The sequence below is a fragment of the Staurois parvus genome, unplaced genomic scaffold, assembly GCF_062004578.1.
Source record: "Staurois parvus isolate SC_StPar_1 unplaced genomic scaffold, SC_StPar_1.0 ptg000314l, whole genome shotgun sequence".
In the NCBI taxonomy this organism is placed as follows: Eukaryota; Metazoa; Chordata; class Amphibia; order Anura; family Ranidae; genus Staurois; species Staurois parvus.
The window spans coordinates 3463437-3482579 of record NW_028318110.1 but is presented as its reverse complement, the minus strand read 5'-3'; the positions used below and the strand labels follow the sequence as shown (position 1 = coordinate 3482579).

At 42.9% G+C, this 19143-nt stretch overlaps 1 protein-coding gene across 3 annotated transcripts in view; it reads right to left on the bottom strand.

The window, feature by feature from the left end:
* The window catches only part of LOC149457557 (tubulin epsilon chain-like), a 44193-nt gene extending 29360 nt beyond the window's left edge, over positions 1 to 14833 (bottom strand). The window contains exons 1-4 of one of the 3 annotated variants that reach the window (XR_016313604.1): positions 14600 to 14833; positions 10001 to 10074; positions 8299 to 8351; positions 4390 to 4447 (exon numbers count right to left, since the gene is read on the bottom strand). Coding sequence is in view for 2 of the 3 variants with exons in the window: in XM_089683541.1 (XP_089539667.1) it covers positions 4390 to 4447; positions 8299 to 8351; positions 10001 to 10074; positions 14600 to 14624 (210 nt within the window). In the remaining variant the exon portion in view is untranslated. The remainder of the gene's footprint in view (positions 1 to 4389; positions 4448 to 8298; positions 8352 to 10000; positions 10075 to 14599) is intronic. The other 2 variants (XM_089683541.1, XM_089683542.1) reach the window with 2 other exon arrangements.
* Positions 14834 to 19143: the final 4310 nt, after the last annotated feature.

Genomic DNA, 19143 nt, shown 5'->3' with positions numbered 1-19143 from the left:
CACCAACAGATCCACTGCTCTGTGATCCGGTGTTCTTATGTGTTGAATGATGCCCATCATTCAACTTACTTCCTGAGAGCCAAGGGTGTCAAGGACTCACCGCCTATGGACATGTCATCCAACAACACTAGGTGCACAGGAGAAAGCTGCAGAGAGCAGCACCATGTTGCTTCATTAACCTGCCTGCCTCAATAAATAAGCCTACATCTGTGTAGCCTATTATGCATATTTTGTTACTCATCAGTAGTGTGAACAGCAAAGTTATTAGCAGATTAATCAGTTAAAAAGTACAAATTTACATTGGAAATTAGCATAAAAAAATATTTAGCTCGCTGTTGGACTTTTTCTGATGTTGCATGACAGAGGAAGGTACTAGACTACGTATCTGGCGGTCCTAGCCCTTGGTCATGCCCGTCTTGGCAAAGATCTTTACAATATATGAACAAGTGAGCAGCCTTTCCATCTTGGGGACACCAGATATTGTCCTCCATCTCATGCTCCCAGGATTAATTTCAAATGCCATCAATGATCTCCTTTGCATTTTTCTTATAGCAGCTAGAATGGTAATACCCAGACACTGGAGAACTAACTACCCTCTTACTTCAAACATTCTCACCAACAGGCATAAGGACCTGGCATGGATGGCAATCCAAGGGGGGTTGCCTCTCAGGACATTTATGCATGCCAGGAACCTGAGCAGATACAGACACTGCCCCTTCTGCATCATCCATGAGGAAACGTCTCATAACATTTTCTGGGAGTGCTCTTTTGCTCAGGACCTGTTGGGGGCCCTGGAACCTGAACTCAAGGAATTTGTACCACAGACAGCCATCACACACTTTGGGGTGTTGAATGGACTATTCTGTGGAACTTTTTCTCTGGAGGACATTGACGGCGCCTGGCGGGTGCTGTGTTGTTTTAAGGACGCTTTATGGTGCGCCAGGAAGCGCCTCATCCACCAGCGGGAGAGGATGTCCATTGAGGACTGCCGCAGACTGATCCTCAGTCTGCTCAGAGACTATACCTTGACGGACTTTAAGGAGGAAGAGAACGTCTGAAGATCTCCCCTTCCCCCTACTCCCCCTTGCGTGTCTTTGTCCCTTCAATAAAGCTTCGGGCCTATGTCCCCTCCTTTTTCCCCTCCCCCCCCCCCACACACTCGATGCTTATTGTAAAGTGTAACATCCGGTTTTTTTTTTTTTTGCATGACTACGTAATGTTAAGAAATGTACTCTGTTTTAGGATGCTATGGTCTCGGGGTTTGCGGCGTTATGCATGACGTGTTGGTCTGGAGATTCGTCCGCCACGCACATCACGTCAGGCATCATACCGCTGAGTGAATTTATTTATTGAATGTATTTATAGTATGCTTGGAACTATATTTGCAATGTGGTGCGCTGCGTCGCAGTATAGGGTGAGATGTACCCCGATAACGAGTATCATGTTTTTTTATACTTATGTAATATAGTATCTATTTCAATCAAAAAACTACCCTCTTACTATCCAGGAATGGGTTCCTGAACGTATCCATTCGCACTGCAAGAAGGAGCGGACAACTCAACTCCAAGACAAATTTGCCCCATTTCAAAAAGTACAGAGAAGCAGAAAGTCCATCTAAGAGCATATTCCAGACTAAATTGGAATAGGAGTTAAAACACTAGAAGCTCACGTCTTTCAGTAGCAAAGATAACAGAAGGAGTGTAACTTTTTTTTCTTCAGATCAGTATCACGAGTGGAAATAGTTTGAGAAAGCTTCCTTCCTCTAGGAGACGATTCGTATGTAGCCAAGATACACTCTGTGTATTATTTAGGCCATTAAGAGACAAGCTTCCCGCTTTTTACCTTTATTTCATCTGATACTGGAGGATATTATCAGAGGTGCTTTCTATTCCTCTCTTCTAGCTGGATTTCTCTCCTACCTGTGGTGGTTTGGATATTCAGAAACCTTGGAGGATCCTTGCAGCAATTGACAATTACCTTACCTGAAGGACTATCTTGCTGGTCCCCTTCACAAGGGATTTTTTTTTTTGTAGATGCCATTTCAAAAACACAGGTGTAACAGCGTAGACCCAGAGACTGACGCAGTCCTCCATTTTAAGAACCTCCATCTTGGCAAAGGGGTTAACCATCCTGACAAACATATTTCCCCCTCATTTTCCTCCCTCCCTTTCTGAGAGTCCCAGCGACATTTGGCCAGTGTGTATGTGTGTCACAGAGGGGTCATAGGAGCTATAAAGCCCCCCAAGGGAGCAGGGGCCTCACTGTCCAAAGAACCTGCAAATTGTAACACCTCGTAAGAGATAAGGCAAGTTTTCCCAGGAGTTGAAAGAGATTCCAACCTAATAAACCTAACTCAGCGTATGTGACAGAATCAGATGACCTTTGTTAAAATCCATTTTTCCCCTATGTCTCATATCTTGGAATATGAGAGACTTGCTTAAAAACCAGACATATCGTCAGATTGGCCATGAGAAGGCGTGGTAGGTCACTTCCCTTGTCTCGAATACACAGGAAAGCAGAAAAATAGATCTCGTGAACCGTTCAGTATAGAATTACATATTTCATCTCTAACCAATCCTCAGACGTGTCTGCATAATAATCTACCCGCGGGTGGAATGTCACTTGTGCAGATGGAAAGTTATGGGCCAAAATATGAGGTAAGGGAGATTTTGGCTCTAGTTGAGGTATCCGCTGTGGGAACTTGCTTCCAGTGGTAGAGCTTTTCCTTTCAAAAGCACACAGCAACTCACTTCTTTAAGGGCCTTTTTGCCCAATTTTATTTAAAAATAAAGTTCCATAACATGCTTCCCACGCAGGGGTATCCACCGTCAAGCAAAAACAACAAAAATTCAGCCTCCTGGCTTGTACGCAGTTTGATGTCTGTCTCCTGCAGACTCTTCCCAAATTATGGCTCTTGCACACAGCTGGCCACTAACACACAGCTAGTCTGGCTTCCACCTCTCCTTGGTGGAGCCCTCCTGACTCCTGTCTTCCAGGTGGAGCCCTCCTGACTCCATCTGCCAAGGTGGAACCCAGAACCCTGGTCCTGACTCTATGAAAAGGCCTGCACACACCTGTGCAATCAGTCTCCTGGCTATTCCCAAAACCTGGTCCCAGGATTGGAGATTTCATCCCTCCCAAATAGCTTTGAAATCTCCAGGCTCCAGGTCCCAAAATGGACCTTACAAACAAATGAGGAAAGTGAAAAGCCACTTTCCTCTGTATCAAACACTTACCCCGGAGCCCCTCAACCTGCCTTGTTGAGAATCCTGGGTGACAGATCGGCACACTGTCACACCGCCCATACCTACACGCCCTAAACGGGGGATTGGTCCTTGACTTCAAAGACGCCCCCTGCTGGGGAACTACAAATTATGATGTCAGGCCTAAGAAAAGAAGAAGTTGAAGATGTCTCCCATTTTAACATCAGTATCACCTGGGGAGACCCGTGCCCTTTCGCTCTGAAAACTTGGATCTGCTAACCCAGGACTTTGGCAAATACCTTAACCCTTTCACCTCTCTCTGATATCTCTTTGCTGTGCTGTTAGTCTCTGCATATTATATATCTATCTTAGTTACCTCTTTTCTGTAAATATTTTTATTGCACCCGTTTGACCTTTTAGTAATAAATCTTTCCTTCTGAAAGTCTTGAACTGTTTCTATAGCGTTTATTGCAATTTACGAATTCCTGCCTCTAAAGAGAATGCTACTGTGGTCGTTTAACCCTCTGTATAACCGTGTTATGCAGACGATTACCTCAACCATTATAGTGTTATTGCTGAGATTGCCGAGTTTCCTCTTTCTCTGTACAAAAAGGAGGTGGTGGCAGTGTGAAGGGTCAATTGCGTAATTAACCTGACTGAGTAACAATCGCTCAGGCTGCCGGTACATTGATTGTGGTCCAATTAGCTGGAAAATACTTGTGCAGGGTGCAGCTGGGTGTAACATTGTTACCCACGTGACATCGCGGTTTTAGATCGGCTAGTCCTTCGGTCACGAGTTTGGTGAGAAGGTCTGGGGTCTGATGCCGTGATCGTGACAACAGGTGCTTATGACTTTTTAAAATTATATAGCTAGAGCTGAAGTGCATCTGAGATTTCAGAAAGTAGTTTAATTACAGTAGTTTAAAACATGCAGCACATTTAACAAGGTATATCCCCACCAGGCAATGAATAAGAGTATGAGTAAAGTGCTAAATTAATTCATAGCATAATTGGGTTGTACATGACTTAGAAATATTTATAATAAAAGTCTCCATTACATTCTTTGATAACCATAGTCATACTTTGTGTAATCAACAGGACAGAAGCTACATTATTGTGCAGTCATAACAGCACCGGTACTTTTAGAGATGTTAATTCAAGATGCAATCAGTATCATTTGTCTTACCCGTGCTTTAAGTGAGCAAATCTTCCCTCTCTGAACATCTGGTTTGACAGCTTCAGCTCTTGAAAACAAAGACAATTTTCTTTTTAAACAATATTTAAACAGCTCTCCTATTCACCACAAACTGACTGGGACACTGGTAAGCATTTTACCATGTCTAAATACTAAATCATTGTTTTACAATGCACTTATGACTAAAGAGTATTTTCACACAAGACTTTTCCTCAAACTGTAAAAGTCCTTCAAGACAAGAGGCTTGCATCCTCTCATCACAAACTTTTTAAAGCATACTGAACACCCCAAAAAATTTAAGACATTGCCAGCTCTTAGATGTAGTAGCTGTTTTCTTTCTTTGCTGGCTTTTTTAACCTGGTAATTCTGTGAACATACTTCTTGACCTTTCAAGTATACACTCATTTCTTCACTGTATCTAGGTTGCAATATGGGGTAGATTTCTGCCCTTCATATCCATTACATAGTGGATCAATGGGATTAATAGTTTACACAATAGAAATACGATTCTTAACTTTCTGTTGAGCTTACAGAAAGTGACAAGGACACTGCATTTTAAATATTTTCTGTAATTGATAAAAATGTTCTTAGCCTGAAAAGTGAAAACAAATGTAGCCACTACAGGACTGGTAAGCTACAATGTACATAATTTTTGTTGGCTTCTCAGTTTCAATAATATTTTAATAAGTAAACACAAGAAAATAAAAATCATAAATATATATTTTTTTCCCCCAAATGCACAAAAGTATGCATCTGAATTTAACCCCTATATGCCAACATAACATAAATATGCGGCACCACTACAATGGGCTTTTTGCCATGGGGCCACATATTTCCATATCTCCCTTTTCCTGGGAGCTCGCCACACAACGCGCTCCCAGTATGGACACCAGGGTCTTACCAAGAGCTAACGATCGGAACCCAGAACTCCCAATTCTGGGTCACCTGATCACTGCGATAGCCTCTGATTGGCTATAAGAGTGATCAGTCACTGTGAAGCTTGCCTCCGTGTTTTCTTGCTCTGAATGGAGGAGAGAGATACATTGTATCTTTCTCTCTTCTTGCAGAGAGAGAGAGAAAAAAAAAAAACCTAGATCAAGGTTTAATTTATGTCAGTGTCTGAGTCAGGTAAGAGTCAAAAGTCAAGTTCAGTATACCTTGGGTAGGATTTTTTTTTAAAGTGCCAGTGTGTTTTAGGTAGGACAAAAAAAAAAAAAAAAAAAAAGCAAAATGCTCACTTATGTTTTTGGGCTGTACTATGGGTACAAACAATAATTAACAAAACACATGTGGTATCGCTGCGATCGTCATAAGCAGGAGAATTAATTTTGGGTTGTTTTTTGGTGGTAGGTGCTGGTATTAACAAGAAACATATTGCTAAATTAAATAAAATATATATGTTTTTACTATTTTGGGCCAGGTTTCCTTTGATAATAATAAAAAAAAAAAAAAAATCAGGAGATATCCATAACCATTTACCACCAAAAGAAAGCTCAGTTTGCTCTGAAAAAAAACAAAACAAAAAAACAAGGTAAAATTCTCCTGGATGAACAAAGTAGTTGTGAGGATATGTACAGTTTTACTAACACATGTCAAAGTAAAAAAATTGTGCTTAGGCATAAAGATTTGTTTTAACCTTCAGCGTGAAGGGGTTAAGTAAAAAAGTTAGGCACAAAAGTAACAATATAAGACAAGTGCAATATAAAAACAGGTCACTATGCAGCAAGAACTTCCAAGTATTAGTCAATTCCATTAACCAATCTGACATAAAAGGTAAACAAACCCACAAAAATATAGCAATAGCAAAATTACAAACCAACCGAGGGTTAGGGAGGTTTACACCACCAAGTCATTATTTTATAGTAGGGAAGTACACCTTTTTAGAGTAATCAACTGTAGAATCGGGATTCCAGCTTAAAGTGATGCTAAAACCTTGTATTTGTTTTTCTACCTAAAATTAAAAAAAAGAGGTTTATGCTTACCTGCTTTGTGCAAAGATATTGCACAGAGGGGCCCTTTACCTTATATTTTGAGGTCTCCCATTGGTGCTGTCCACTCCTCTCCTGAGTGTGCCCCCATAGCAAGCCGTATCCTATGGGGGCTCATATGCGGGTACATTTCCCAGGCTGGGCTATGTGCATCAACAGACACACAAAGGACAGCTTGGCCCAGCCTCACCTCCCTCCTTACTGGATTTGACTGACAGCAGCAGGAGCCAATGGCTCCCACTGCTATTATTCTGTCCACTGAGAACAGGGAAAAAGACCAGTGCTGCTGCAGATGCGGTTGCAATGCTTTACAGACTCTTCAGAAATAAAAAAAACAAAAAAAAACAGGAAATGCACGTTTTTATCTGCCAATAAATGTGCATTTATTATTATTTTTTTTTAAAAAGGTGAACTTATCCTTTAATACCTTTACATACACTGCTACAAATATTAAGAGTCTTTTAACATAATGTAAATAAGCTTTTTACACATGTTAGAGACATGAGAAAGCTATGGAAGCTGCCACTGCTGACCTCCTTCTGAAAATTCTATTTCCCTGGCTGCTATGTGGATTCTCTGGCTACAATAATTTGAGTCACTGACCTGGAAAAATTATGCAGATCCACAAAGCTGAGGAAAAGTCAGAAGTCTATATCTGCATGCTTGTTCCCAGTCAGTGATTTAATGTACACAAGGAAAAAAAAAAAAGATCAGGATACAGTGACCGAACTAGTAGCCACTTCTGATGCTAGCCATTAGTGCTGTGGCAGTAGTATAGATGACAATGGTCCTGTCAGAATGAAGACCAATCAGCATGGTTACTGATTAGTATGCTAGACAATCACAGCAATCACATGGCATTGCTTGCAAGCAAGCTTGGCAGGCCAGCAGTTGCATTATATATTTATATTTCAAACGTAAATTGCATTTTTCCACATGTATCAGATTATAAAATACAAATAAAAATCTCAGCGGGTATTGAGTTCATAAAAGTGTGCTACAATATGTCCTTCCACAACAGTGTAAACATTTTTAGGCATTCAATTTAGTCATTGAGGTATATTTATAAGGCAGTAAATATGACATTCACCAATAATGCACTGCAGATGAATCTTCCTGATGTATGTGTTTTATATTACAGTAATTGATTTACCTGCAGTGAATATCACATTTACGGCTTTAAAATTATGCCCCACAAAGTTATTGCCAAGTTACCACTGCATACTGATACCACTAAATTTGTCCCATGTATCTAGGTTTCATTGACGCCAGAAAGGCAATATGACCAGCTAACATTGTCAGAAAGAGAGGTCAAAATGGCAGTCATTGTGTTTCTTTCATGACATATTTAATGGCCAGGGAGATATCAGTAAAGACGTCTTGGTAAGAGCAGTCCTACAACCTGGTGCAAGCTATAGGACTACTAAAAGCCTATTCACACATGTGTGAATTGCAACACATGAGGTAACGCACACACAACGATGCAAATGGCCCTATATAGTTCCCCTTAAACATATACTAAACTGTATTGCATAGATGTAAACCAGCCACATAGGAGAGAATGGAATTTCTATTTCAAATGCATTTTTATTCATGTGTTTTACTGCATGAAAATGGTCAGGTTTGAATAGGCACTGATACTGGCCACATGCAACAAATCAAACTGTATAAACCACCCAAGCATGATGTTAGCGGGCCAATGAACACCTGGAACCACTACAATCATCCTCTAAATTAATTTACCACCATGACAGACTGTCCTGACCGATACAAAGCTTTCTGAGATTAATTTAAGTCAAGGGATCCATAGCACTGACATCCAGTTCTTCAGATTATGCACAATAGTTTTTCAGGGCTGTGCAAGCAGCAGATTTAAAGTTTCTTATTTTTCTGCATGAACAATAACCCTTACCTTGTATCAACATTTCTAAAAAAGCTGCACAGAGCTTCATCGTAAATTCCTTTCTGGAAAAAGAAAATGGTTTGCATCTGGTTATATATTTTTAAAAACACTAAAAAGATGTAAGAACAGCTCTACAGTATTCATTTGCCTATGGCGTGAACCTAACCACAAATGTAACGGTCTAGGCTTCAAATGATTCCTCTGGAGCTCTTTAAATTAGAACTATGGCTTCCCATATATATTATGCTGCATCTGTGCTTACCAATTTACCTTATCTCCCCTACATAGTCTCACAATACTGGCTGACCCTACCAGTGTAGTCCATCTAATGCAGCTTCCTGTGATGGGGGGACAACACTGCTGCACTGCTACCAAATTCAAAGCAGCATTGTACAAATTGTAATGTATGGTGCAAGCTTTAAAGACTAGACCTAGGTTGTCCACAGATTCTTGACTTGGCATTTGAAAGATAAATGACAGGAGGTAAACCAGGTTTTCAGCCTCTTGATTGCCCACAAGGAGTGACGTGATCCTACACATGTGCACAGAAGTCAGTCAATCCTGTGCAACAGCACAGGAGGCTGTGAGCAAGCAGGCAAGTGTCTTATTGCAAAAGAGACATACCACGTGTCTTCTGCAATAAAGAGCTGCCTCCTCCCGATTTTTTAAATGCTAAGGTTAGTTCCACTATAATTAAGGCTTTGGTTAAAATGCATTAGCACTTTGCTGAGTTTGATAGAATGCACCAGCTTCCTCGTCTTTTATTGACTAAAGCATTGTGATGGATCATAGCCGGACTCCAGCTCATCAAATTGTATGCTTTGGAGGTGTGCAGGAGCCTGGGCTGTTGAGGCCAACATCCCTGGAGTGAATACTGGCATGAGAGTTACCCTTGTGACACTTTTACATTTTTAAGCTATCACAGGCTCACTTTAACGTCTTAACCTCAGCATGTATTCACAGCATTGACCATGAGCAGAAACATACTTTAAAGGATAAGTTCATCTTTGGTAACATGTTACACCCGTATTTAGGGTGTACCATGTTACCAAGATTACCTGCCTGCACCTGTCCTGATCCCCCATTGTGACAGTGGGCAGGGGACCTTCTCCCCGCACCCGCTGTTACAATTCAAGAAAGCACAGTAATGCATGGCTCCACCCACACGGCAGCATCATTCATTCAGTTTCCTGTGAATTAATGAACTACAAGGGTGCTGGCGAGCTCTCTTGTAGTTCATTGATTCCTCCTGGACTGACTGCCTGTATGGGATTTACGGCAGACAGTTGACAGAGTCTGCAGGATCCTGACATTGCACCTGTGCTCTGCTGATTGTGGGTGCAATGATTTATAGGCTGCAGAGTATACAAAAATAATAAATGCACATTTTTTTTACCTGCAAAAAGGTGTATTTATTATTTTTAAATCATTTTTTTTTTTTATACAAAAGGTAAACAGCCTTTAAGCCAAACAGCTCAGCATAAGCAGCCACATGAACACTTGGTGAAGTATTTACTTTGCTTTGGACTAAGTTGAAGATGAGCTGTCATTAATGTTGTCCCTGCAGACCTGCTTCTCCAGAACGCCTTCTCTGATTTGGTACCACTCAGGACTATTTTGAAGTGCAAGTCAGCATAGGAGCTTTAAACAAAGTACGTGCCACCTTGGATTTAACAAAAAAAAAAAAAATCTGAAAAGGAAGTTGTTTTACCTTGTTGACGGAAGCATGTTCTCTCAATGCAAGGTCCCAGAACCTGCACCCAATCTGATTTCCACACTGCCCAACTACACGAGAAAATAAGAGCAATACAAATCTTAAAACATTGTCAGAATTGATCTGTTGCTTAGGCTATAATTTTGTAAGACAGAATGTTCCCACGTTCAAAGCAGTTTCCAATTTATTGTCTTCCTATTTCAGTCTGAGAAGAAGCTACATTTTTACAAGTATTATTTTGGATTATAGGAAGATACCCACTTAGGGAATATCTAAAATCCACACAGATGGGGAGATTTGCTAAAACTGGTGCAACTGTACATAGTATCCAATCAGCTTCCAGGTTTTATTGTCAAAGCTTAATTGAACAAGCTGAAGTTAAAAGTTGATTGATTATGCACAGCTGCACCAGTTTATCTCTGGGTTTACAAACTAGCCTGCAGGCTGTGGGCTGGTTGCGGGTGTAGGAATTGTACGTGTTCCCGCACCTGCAATGGAATCGTGCTGCTCAGACCGCAGAACGTTTTTTAAAAAGGTACATGCATCTTTTTAATGCAGGAGATACGGGCACAGCAGCCCATTGAAATGAATGGGCTACCGTGCCCAAGCAAATACAGACAGCACGGTCCGCACTAGTGTGAACCAGGCCTTCGCAAATCTCCCCCACAGAATTGGAACTCAAAGATCTTTTAGCAACTGCACTCTTCTTACCATTTACTAATGACGATAACTAAAAGTATGTCCGTAAGTTCAGCATGTTCATTCAATGCATGGTCTGATTATGAAAGTGGCACAAACATGGAGTCTTTACAGCAATCTCTCTGTGACTCAGGGTAACATGTGGCTGAATAGCATAGCCCCTAAAAGACTCTACAACAACAGAGAGTTGAGAAACTGAGAAGCTGATCTTTCAAGAGTACATAATAAACTAGAAAAGCTACAATTTCTGGGGAAATTGTGTGAAGTGTTCTTGCCTCCACCAGTAGTCTACAACTCACACTCTAGCTTTTGTCACTCTGCTGCCTGCTCACACACCTGGCGTATGGCAACTCACTCTACAGCAAGGGCAGAGAAGAGCGGTTAAAAACAAACTGCTCCAACTTGCTCACTTCACTGGTGGTTGCTATCTTCAAATGGTTGTAGTTTAAAAACTATAAATTCTACAGCGAAGAGCTTTATATTGTGAGAATCACAAGACCCAGACCTACATTTTGCATAGTATGTCTCTGAAATGTTAAAAATAAAAGGCACAGTCACATTTTAGATATTGCCCTTCAAATTTGAGGTGGCTAGAGTGGAGTCTCAATGAATGTCAATGAATGGCGTGAGTTGCAAACAAATGGTCATATTATGAAAACTATCAGGACTATGGCTCAGCCGTGGACATTTGTAGTGGCAGCAGGGATAGCTGAACGTTTTGATATAAGATTTGTGTAGGTGGGCTTGAAAATGAGGGAGCGATGGCAGTTTAGATATCATGTCCTGATTTTTTATCTCACACTAGCTTTTGTCAGCTCCCACTCTCGTTTTGAACATTCCGCCATTCATTCCTATGGGACCAATTTCACCACAAAAACGCCGATATTTCGTGAACCATGCGGTGAAACGTTCCACAAAGTAATAGCACACCAATCGGGAACAATCCGCACGTTTCTGTATATTACTGTCTATGTAGTGTAAAAACTGTGGGAGGAGTTAGGGTGGTAAATTTGGCTATAATAAGAAGAATATATATGTGAGATAACAGTAAGTGGTCTTGCCATGCAAGAACACTTCACAATACTAAGCCTTTACAGACAATAGCATACTAGTTTACCAAAATATATTTTACCTTACTAAGGGCTGGTTCGTGGTGCGGGAAACCCGTGTTTCATGCATATTTTCAGGCTTGAGTTCAAAACTCATTGCAGTTGCGATCAGCAGCGGGCGTCAAGTTAATTACACCCCAAACATAGTGCGTTGCCTGTACTGGATCGCGTTGCAGCAAGTTTGCGAAAGTAGTGCATGAATTTGGTGTGGTAAAGTGTGATTTGAGCTAAAATGAATGAACTCAAATCGTTCCACACTGAACTGCATGTTAATTGCAGTGGAATGCATAACCAAAAAAAAAGTTATAATTCTATGTCCACAATTTATCCAGAGAAAGGCAGAAAAAAAATCCAGAAAAGCATGATCCAAGCTGACAGCTTGAGAGGAGAGGACAGCTGGTAATCGGCATCCCTCAGAGGGGACATGTACACTGATCATCAGAGCACAGATGATCAGTGTGCCCTGATGATCAGTGTAGCCCCAGCAGTGCCACCTATCAGTGTCCATCAATGCCAGCTGTCAGTGCTCATCAATGCCACCTGCCAGTGCCCACCAGTGCCGCCAGTGTCATATATGAGCGTTGCATTTCAGTGCCCAGGGATGCCTGTCAATGCCCATCAGTGCCACCTACCAATGCCTCCTAATCAGTGCAGCCTATCAGTGGCCATCACTGCAGCCTCATTAGCGCACATCAGTGAAGGAGAGAAACCACTTATTTACAAAATTTTATATAACAAAAAACGAAGAAAAAACTTTTATTCTAAATTTTGTTGTTTTTGGTTTGTTTAGCAAAAAATAAAAAACCCAGAGGTGATTAAATACTACAGAAAGAAAGCTCTGTCTCAAAAAAATTATAAAAATTTCATATGGGTACACTGTTGCATGACCGCGCAATTGTCATTCAAAGTTTGACAGCGCTGAAAATTGGCTTGGGCAGGAAGGGGGTTTAAGTGCCCTGTAGGCTAGCGGTTAAAGGGCTTTATTTCCTCATTACACTTCCTGACTACCTATCACAGTTTCGGAGGCCCCCAAATACCAGGATAGTACAAACACCCCCAAATGACCCCTTTTTGGAAAGTAGACACCCCAAGGAACTTGATAAGATGTATGAAAAGCATTTTACAGATCTTGTTTGTTGCAACAAATTTTTGGAAAATGAAGAAAGAAAACAAAGCTACAACTTTCACATAAACCAATTAATTTACACCTATTAGGATTTTTTTTTAGCAAAGACAACACAATACATTTTGGCCTAAATTTATAACGAAATTTTATTTTTATACTTTTTTTACTGGACATGTTTAATAGCAAAAAGTCAAAAATATTGTTTTTCTCAAAACTGTCAGTCTTTTTTTATTTATAGTGCAAAAAAGAAAAAACAGACAGGCGATCAAATACCACCGAAAGAAAGCTCTATTTGTGGGAAAAAAAGGACATAAAATTCATTTGTGTGCAGCGTTGCATGACCGCGCAATTGTCAGTTAAAATAACGCAGCGCCGTAACACAAAATATGGCCTGGTCAGGAAGGGGGGTAAATCCTCTGGAGGACAAGTGGTTAACTACTTGCCAACTGCAGATACCCGAATGATGGCTACACAGCGGCCGGCAAGTTCTGGGAGGGTGTCATATGACGTCCTCCCAGAACGCGCTCTCCTGCGCGCCCCCAGTGATCTCCGTGAGTGCCGTGTCCTACAGACACAACTAATCACATGATGTGGTGAAAGGCCAATCACAGCGGCCTTTTACCACGTGGTCAGCCGTGTCCAATGACACAGAGCGTGAGGAAGGTACTGCCGAGAACCGGCAGTTGTCAGAGCAGGGATCGGCACTGATGATCAGTGCCCTGATGATCTGTGCCCAGCAGTGTCACCCGCCAGTTCCGCCACCTGTGCCCAGCAGTGCACCCACCTGTTGATAGCAGTGCACCCATCTGTGCCACCCAGCAGTGCCACACACCTGTACCCCGAAGTGCCACCTACCTGTGCCCAGCAGTGCCACCCACCTGTGCCCAACAGTGCCACCCACCTGTGCCCAACAGTGCAGCCCAGCAGTGCTGCCAGCCAGTGCCCAGTGGTTCTGCCAGTCAGTGCCCAGCAATTGCACCAGTCAATGCCTAGCAGTTGCGCCAGTCAACGCACATCAGTGAAGGAGAAAAATTACCTGTCTGAAAAATTTTATAACAGAAACAAAGAAACTTTTTTTTTCAAATTTTTTGCACTTTTATTGTTTATAGCGCAAAAAGTAAAGTGCCCAGCAGCGATTAAATACCACCTAAAGAAAGCTCTATTTGTGAGAAAACAAAAGATAAAAATTTCATATGGGTACAATGTTGCATGACCGCGCAATTGTCAATCAAAGTGCAACAGCGCTGAAAGCTGAAATTTGGCCTGGTAAAGAAGGGGGTATAAGTGCCCGGTAGGCAGGTGGTTAAGCAATGATTGATGTGTGCATCTCAGATAAGTTACCTCTGACAACAACTATGTTCTCTTTAGCTGCAATGGCGGGATTCTTCCCAATGACTACAAATATGAGGAACATTCTTCCCACTGACCCTCTCACTCGTGTCCCTGACACATGAAGGGTTTTTTAATGGCTCCTCAATGTAGAAAAAAGCTTGAGAAAGGTTGCAGCAAATATCAGGTCCATCCCCACTTACAGAACTCCTCCACAGCACGGACGTGCCACTTATCAAGTTAGAAGAGGGAGCAAACTTTTAGAATGGCACCAGCAGAAAAGAAAAAGTAAAGCAGCCATTCATCACCTCCAGTATCTCCATTATTCCTCACCTTGTACAACTATAGACTGTGTCATCTCTCCCGCACTGACAGCACCGCTTACCGCACACAATACCTGCCCGCAAGAGGAACGTTTCTTTCTGTTCTTGTACACGGCGGGCACATTTCACATCAGCACCGGTCTCCAGCGTGAGTTGTTATGCTTGGCGCTCCCTGGCGGCATAGCAACGATGTCAACGCTGGAAGATCGCTCTGTTCCACGGAGACGCCATTTTAGTGGAGTCCTGGCAAAACGCTACAGGCTCTTCTTACTACAAATGGCAGGAAGGAGGCGGAGACGGGGAGGGGCTTCACTATCTCATCTTTTGCCGGGAAGTTTACCATTTAATTAGATAGATGATCCCACAAGAACTAGAGCACAGCAGTTTCCTCAATAGGATTTATTTTTTGGAGGAGGTTTGATTAGCTAGTTTGGGGATCTCACTGACTGCCCCACTTTAGCTCCAGTTTTCTTTGCTCTAGCTCAGTGGTCTCCAAACTGTGGCCCAGGGGCCAGATGTGGCCCTTTGCTTGCCTTTATCTAGCCCTTGGAGTTCTATTCCCTTCACTGACACCAATGATGGAGCACTATTCCTCCCTCTAACACCAATGGTGGGACACTATTACTCCATAAACACTGATAAAGCATTATTCCTCCCATTGACACCAACAATGGGGCATTATTCCTCCCACTGACACCAAAGATGGGGCATTATTCCTCCCACTGACACCAAAGATGGGGCATCATTCTTCCCACTGACACCAAAGATGGGGCATCATTCCTCCCACTGACACCAAAGATGGGGCATCATTCTTCCAACTGACACCAACGATGGGGCACTATTCCTCCCACTGACACCAAAGATGGGGCATTATTCTTCCAACTGACATCAACGATGGGGCACTATTCCTCCCACTGACACCAAAGATGGGGCATTATTCTTCCAACTGACACCAACGATGGGGCACTATTCCTCCCACTGACACCAAAGATGGGGCATCATTCTTCCAACTGACACCAACGATGGGGCATTATTCCTCCCACTGACACCAAAGATGGGGCACTGTTCTTCCACTAACACTGATAAGGCATTATTCCTCCCTCTGACACCAACGATGGGGCATTATTACTCCCACTGACACCAAATGGTGGGACACTGTTCTTCCACAAACACTGTTAAGGCACTATTCCTCCCACTGACACCAACAATGGGGCATTATTTCTCCCACTGACACCAATGATGGGGCATTATTCCTCCCACTGACACCAAAAATGGGGCATTATTCTTCCAACTGACACCAACGATGGGGCATTATTCCTCCCACTGACACCAAAGATGGGGCATTATTCTTCCAACTGACACCAATGATGGGACACTATTCCTCCCACTGACACCAACGATGGGGCACTATTTCTCCCACTGACACCAATGATAGGGCATTATTCCTCCCTCTGACACCAATGATGGGGCACTGTTCTTCCACTAACACTGATAAGGCATTATTCCTCCCTCTGACACCAACGATGGGGCATTATTACTCCCACTGACACCAAATGGTGGGACACTGTTCTTCCACAAACACTGTTAAGGCACTATTCCTCCCACTGACACCAACAATGGGGCATTATTTCTCCCACTGACACCAATGATGGGGCATTATTCCTCCCACTGACACCAACAGTGGGCCTTTGTTCTTCCACAAACATTGGCACCAACGATGGGGCACAATTCCTCCCACTGACACCAACGATGGGGCATTATTCCTCCCTCTGACACCAATGATGGGACACTATTCCTCCCACTGACACCAATGATGGGGCATTATTCCTCCCTCTGACACCAATGATGGGACACTATTACTCCCACTGACACCAATGGTGGGACACTGTTCTTCCACTAACACTGATAAGGCATTATTCCTCCCTCTAACACCAACGATGGGGCATTATTACTCCCACTGACACCAAATGGTGGGACACTATTACTCCCACTGACACCAATGGTGGGACACTGTTCTTCCATAAACACTGATAAAGCATTATTCCTCCCATTGACACCAACAATGGGGCATTATTCCTCCCACTGACACCAATGATTGGGCACTATTCCTCCCACTGACACCAATGGTGGGACACTGTTCTTCCACAAACACTGACACCAACGATGGGGCACTATTCCTCCCACTGACACCAAAGATGGGGCATTATTCCTCCCACTGACACCAAAGATGGGGCATTATTCTTCCAACTGACACCAATGATGGGACACTATTCCTCCCACTGACACCAACGATGGGGCACTATTTCTCCCACTGACACCAATGATAGGGCATTATTCCTCCCTCTGACACCAATGATGGGACACTTACTCCCACTGACACCAATAGTGGGACACTGTTCTTCCACTAACACTGATAAGGCATTATTCCTCCCTCTGACACCAACGATGGGGCATTATTACTCCTACTGACACCAAATGGTGGGACACTGTTCTTCCACAAACACTGTTAAGGCTCTATTCCTCCCACTGACACCAACAATGGGGCATTATTCCTCCCACTGACACCAACGGTGGGCCACTGTTCTTCCACAAACACTGGCACCAACGATGGGGCACATTTCCTCCCACTGACACCAACGATGGGGCATTATTCCTCCAACTGACACCAATGATGGGACACTATTCCTCCCACTGACACCAATGATAGGGCATTATTCCTCCCTCTGACACCAATGGTGGGACACTGTTCTATCACAAACACTGATAAAGCATTATTCCGCCCACTGACACCAACAATGGGGCATTATTCCTCCTACTGACACCAATGATGGGGCATTATTCCTCCAACTGACCCCAACGATGGGACACTGTTCTTCCACAATCACTGTTAAGACACTATTCCTCCCACTGACACCAATGATGGGGCATTATTACTCCCACTGACACCAACGGTGGGACACTGTTCTTCAACAAACACTGATAAGGCACTATTCCTCCCACTGACACGAACGCTGGGGCATTATTCCTCCCACTGACACCCAATGATGGGACACTGTTCTTCCACAAACACGAATAAGGCACTATTCCTGCCACTGACACCAAGAATGGCACACTATTCCTCCCAGTGACACCGAAGATGAAGTACTATTTTTTCCCTAATTCTAGAGATGTTCTTTCTACGCCCACTGATGCCAAAACAATTTATGTTCCTAATGGCCACAATCTCACCCCCTAAAGTCTGAATGACAGTAAAATGGTCCTTTGTTTAGAAAGTGTGGAGACCCCTGTAGCAATTGTGCATACAAAGATGGACACGGTCCTCCATCTTGCTAAGGATCCTCCATCTTGTATCTCTCTCAGCCTCCAAATCCCCCCTCCCTCTCTGCTGAGTGACATGTGGTCTGTCTGATGCAGAGATCACAGGCAAACACATTGGGAGGGTGTCATGGTTGTCACGATCGTGGCGTCAGACCCCAGACCTTCTCACCAAACTCGTGACTGAAGGACTAGCCACTCTAGAACCACAATGGCATGTGCGTAACAAGGCCACACCCAGCTGCACCCTGCACAACGATTTTCCAGCTAATTGGACCACAAAAGATGTACCGGCAGCCTGAGCGATTGTTACTGGGTCAAGTTAATTATGCAATTAACCCTTCACACTGCCACCACCTCCTTTTTGTACAGAGAAAGAGGAAACTTGGCGATATCAGTTATAACACTATAATGGTTGAGGTAATCGTCTGTATAACACGGTTATACAGAGGGTTAAACAAACTCAGTAGCGTTCTCTTTAGAGGCAGGAATTCGTCAGCAGGGGGTGTCTCTGAAGTCAAGAACCAATACCCTGCTTAGGGTGTGTAGGTATGGGCGGATACCTCAACTAGAGCCAAAATCTCCCTTAACTCATATTTTGGCCCATAACTTTCCATCTGCACAAGTGACATTCCACCCGCGGGTAGATTATTATGCAGACACGTCTGAGGATTGATTCGAGATGAAATATGTAATTCTATACTGAACGGTTCACAAGATCTATTTTTCTGCTTTCCTGTGTATTCGAGACAAGGCAAGTGACCTACTAAACTGTTCACCTTCTCGTGGCCAATCTGACGATATGTCTGGTTTTTATGCAAGTCTCTCATATTCCAAGATATGAGACATAGGGGAAAAATGAATTTTAACAAAGGTTATCTGATTCTGTCACATACGCTGAGTTAGATTTATTAGGTTGGAATCTCTTTCAACTCCTGGGAAAGCTTGCCTTATTTCTTACGAGGTGTTACAATTTGCAGGTTCTTTGGACAGGGAGGCCTCGGCTCCCTTGGGGGGCTTTATAGCTCCTGTGACCCTTCTGTGACATTCCTAACACACAAACATACTGGCCAAATGTCGGTGCGCCTCTCAAAGAGGGAAAGGGAGAATGAGGGGGAAATATGTTTGTCAGGATGATTTACCCTTTTGTCAAGATGGAGGTTCTTACCAAAATTGAGGTCTGCGGCAGTCTCTGGGTATACGCTGTTACAATGGTTATAAACCCCAATTAGCCTGTCT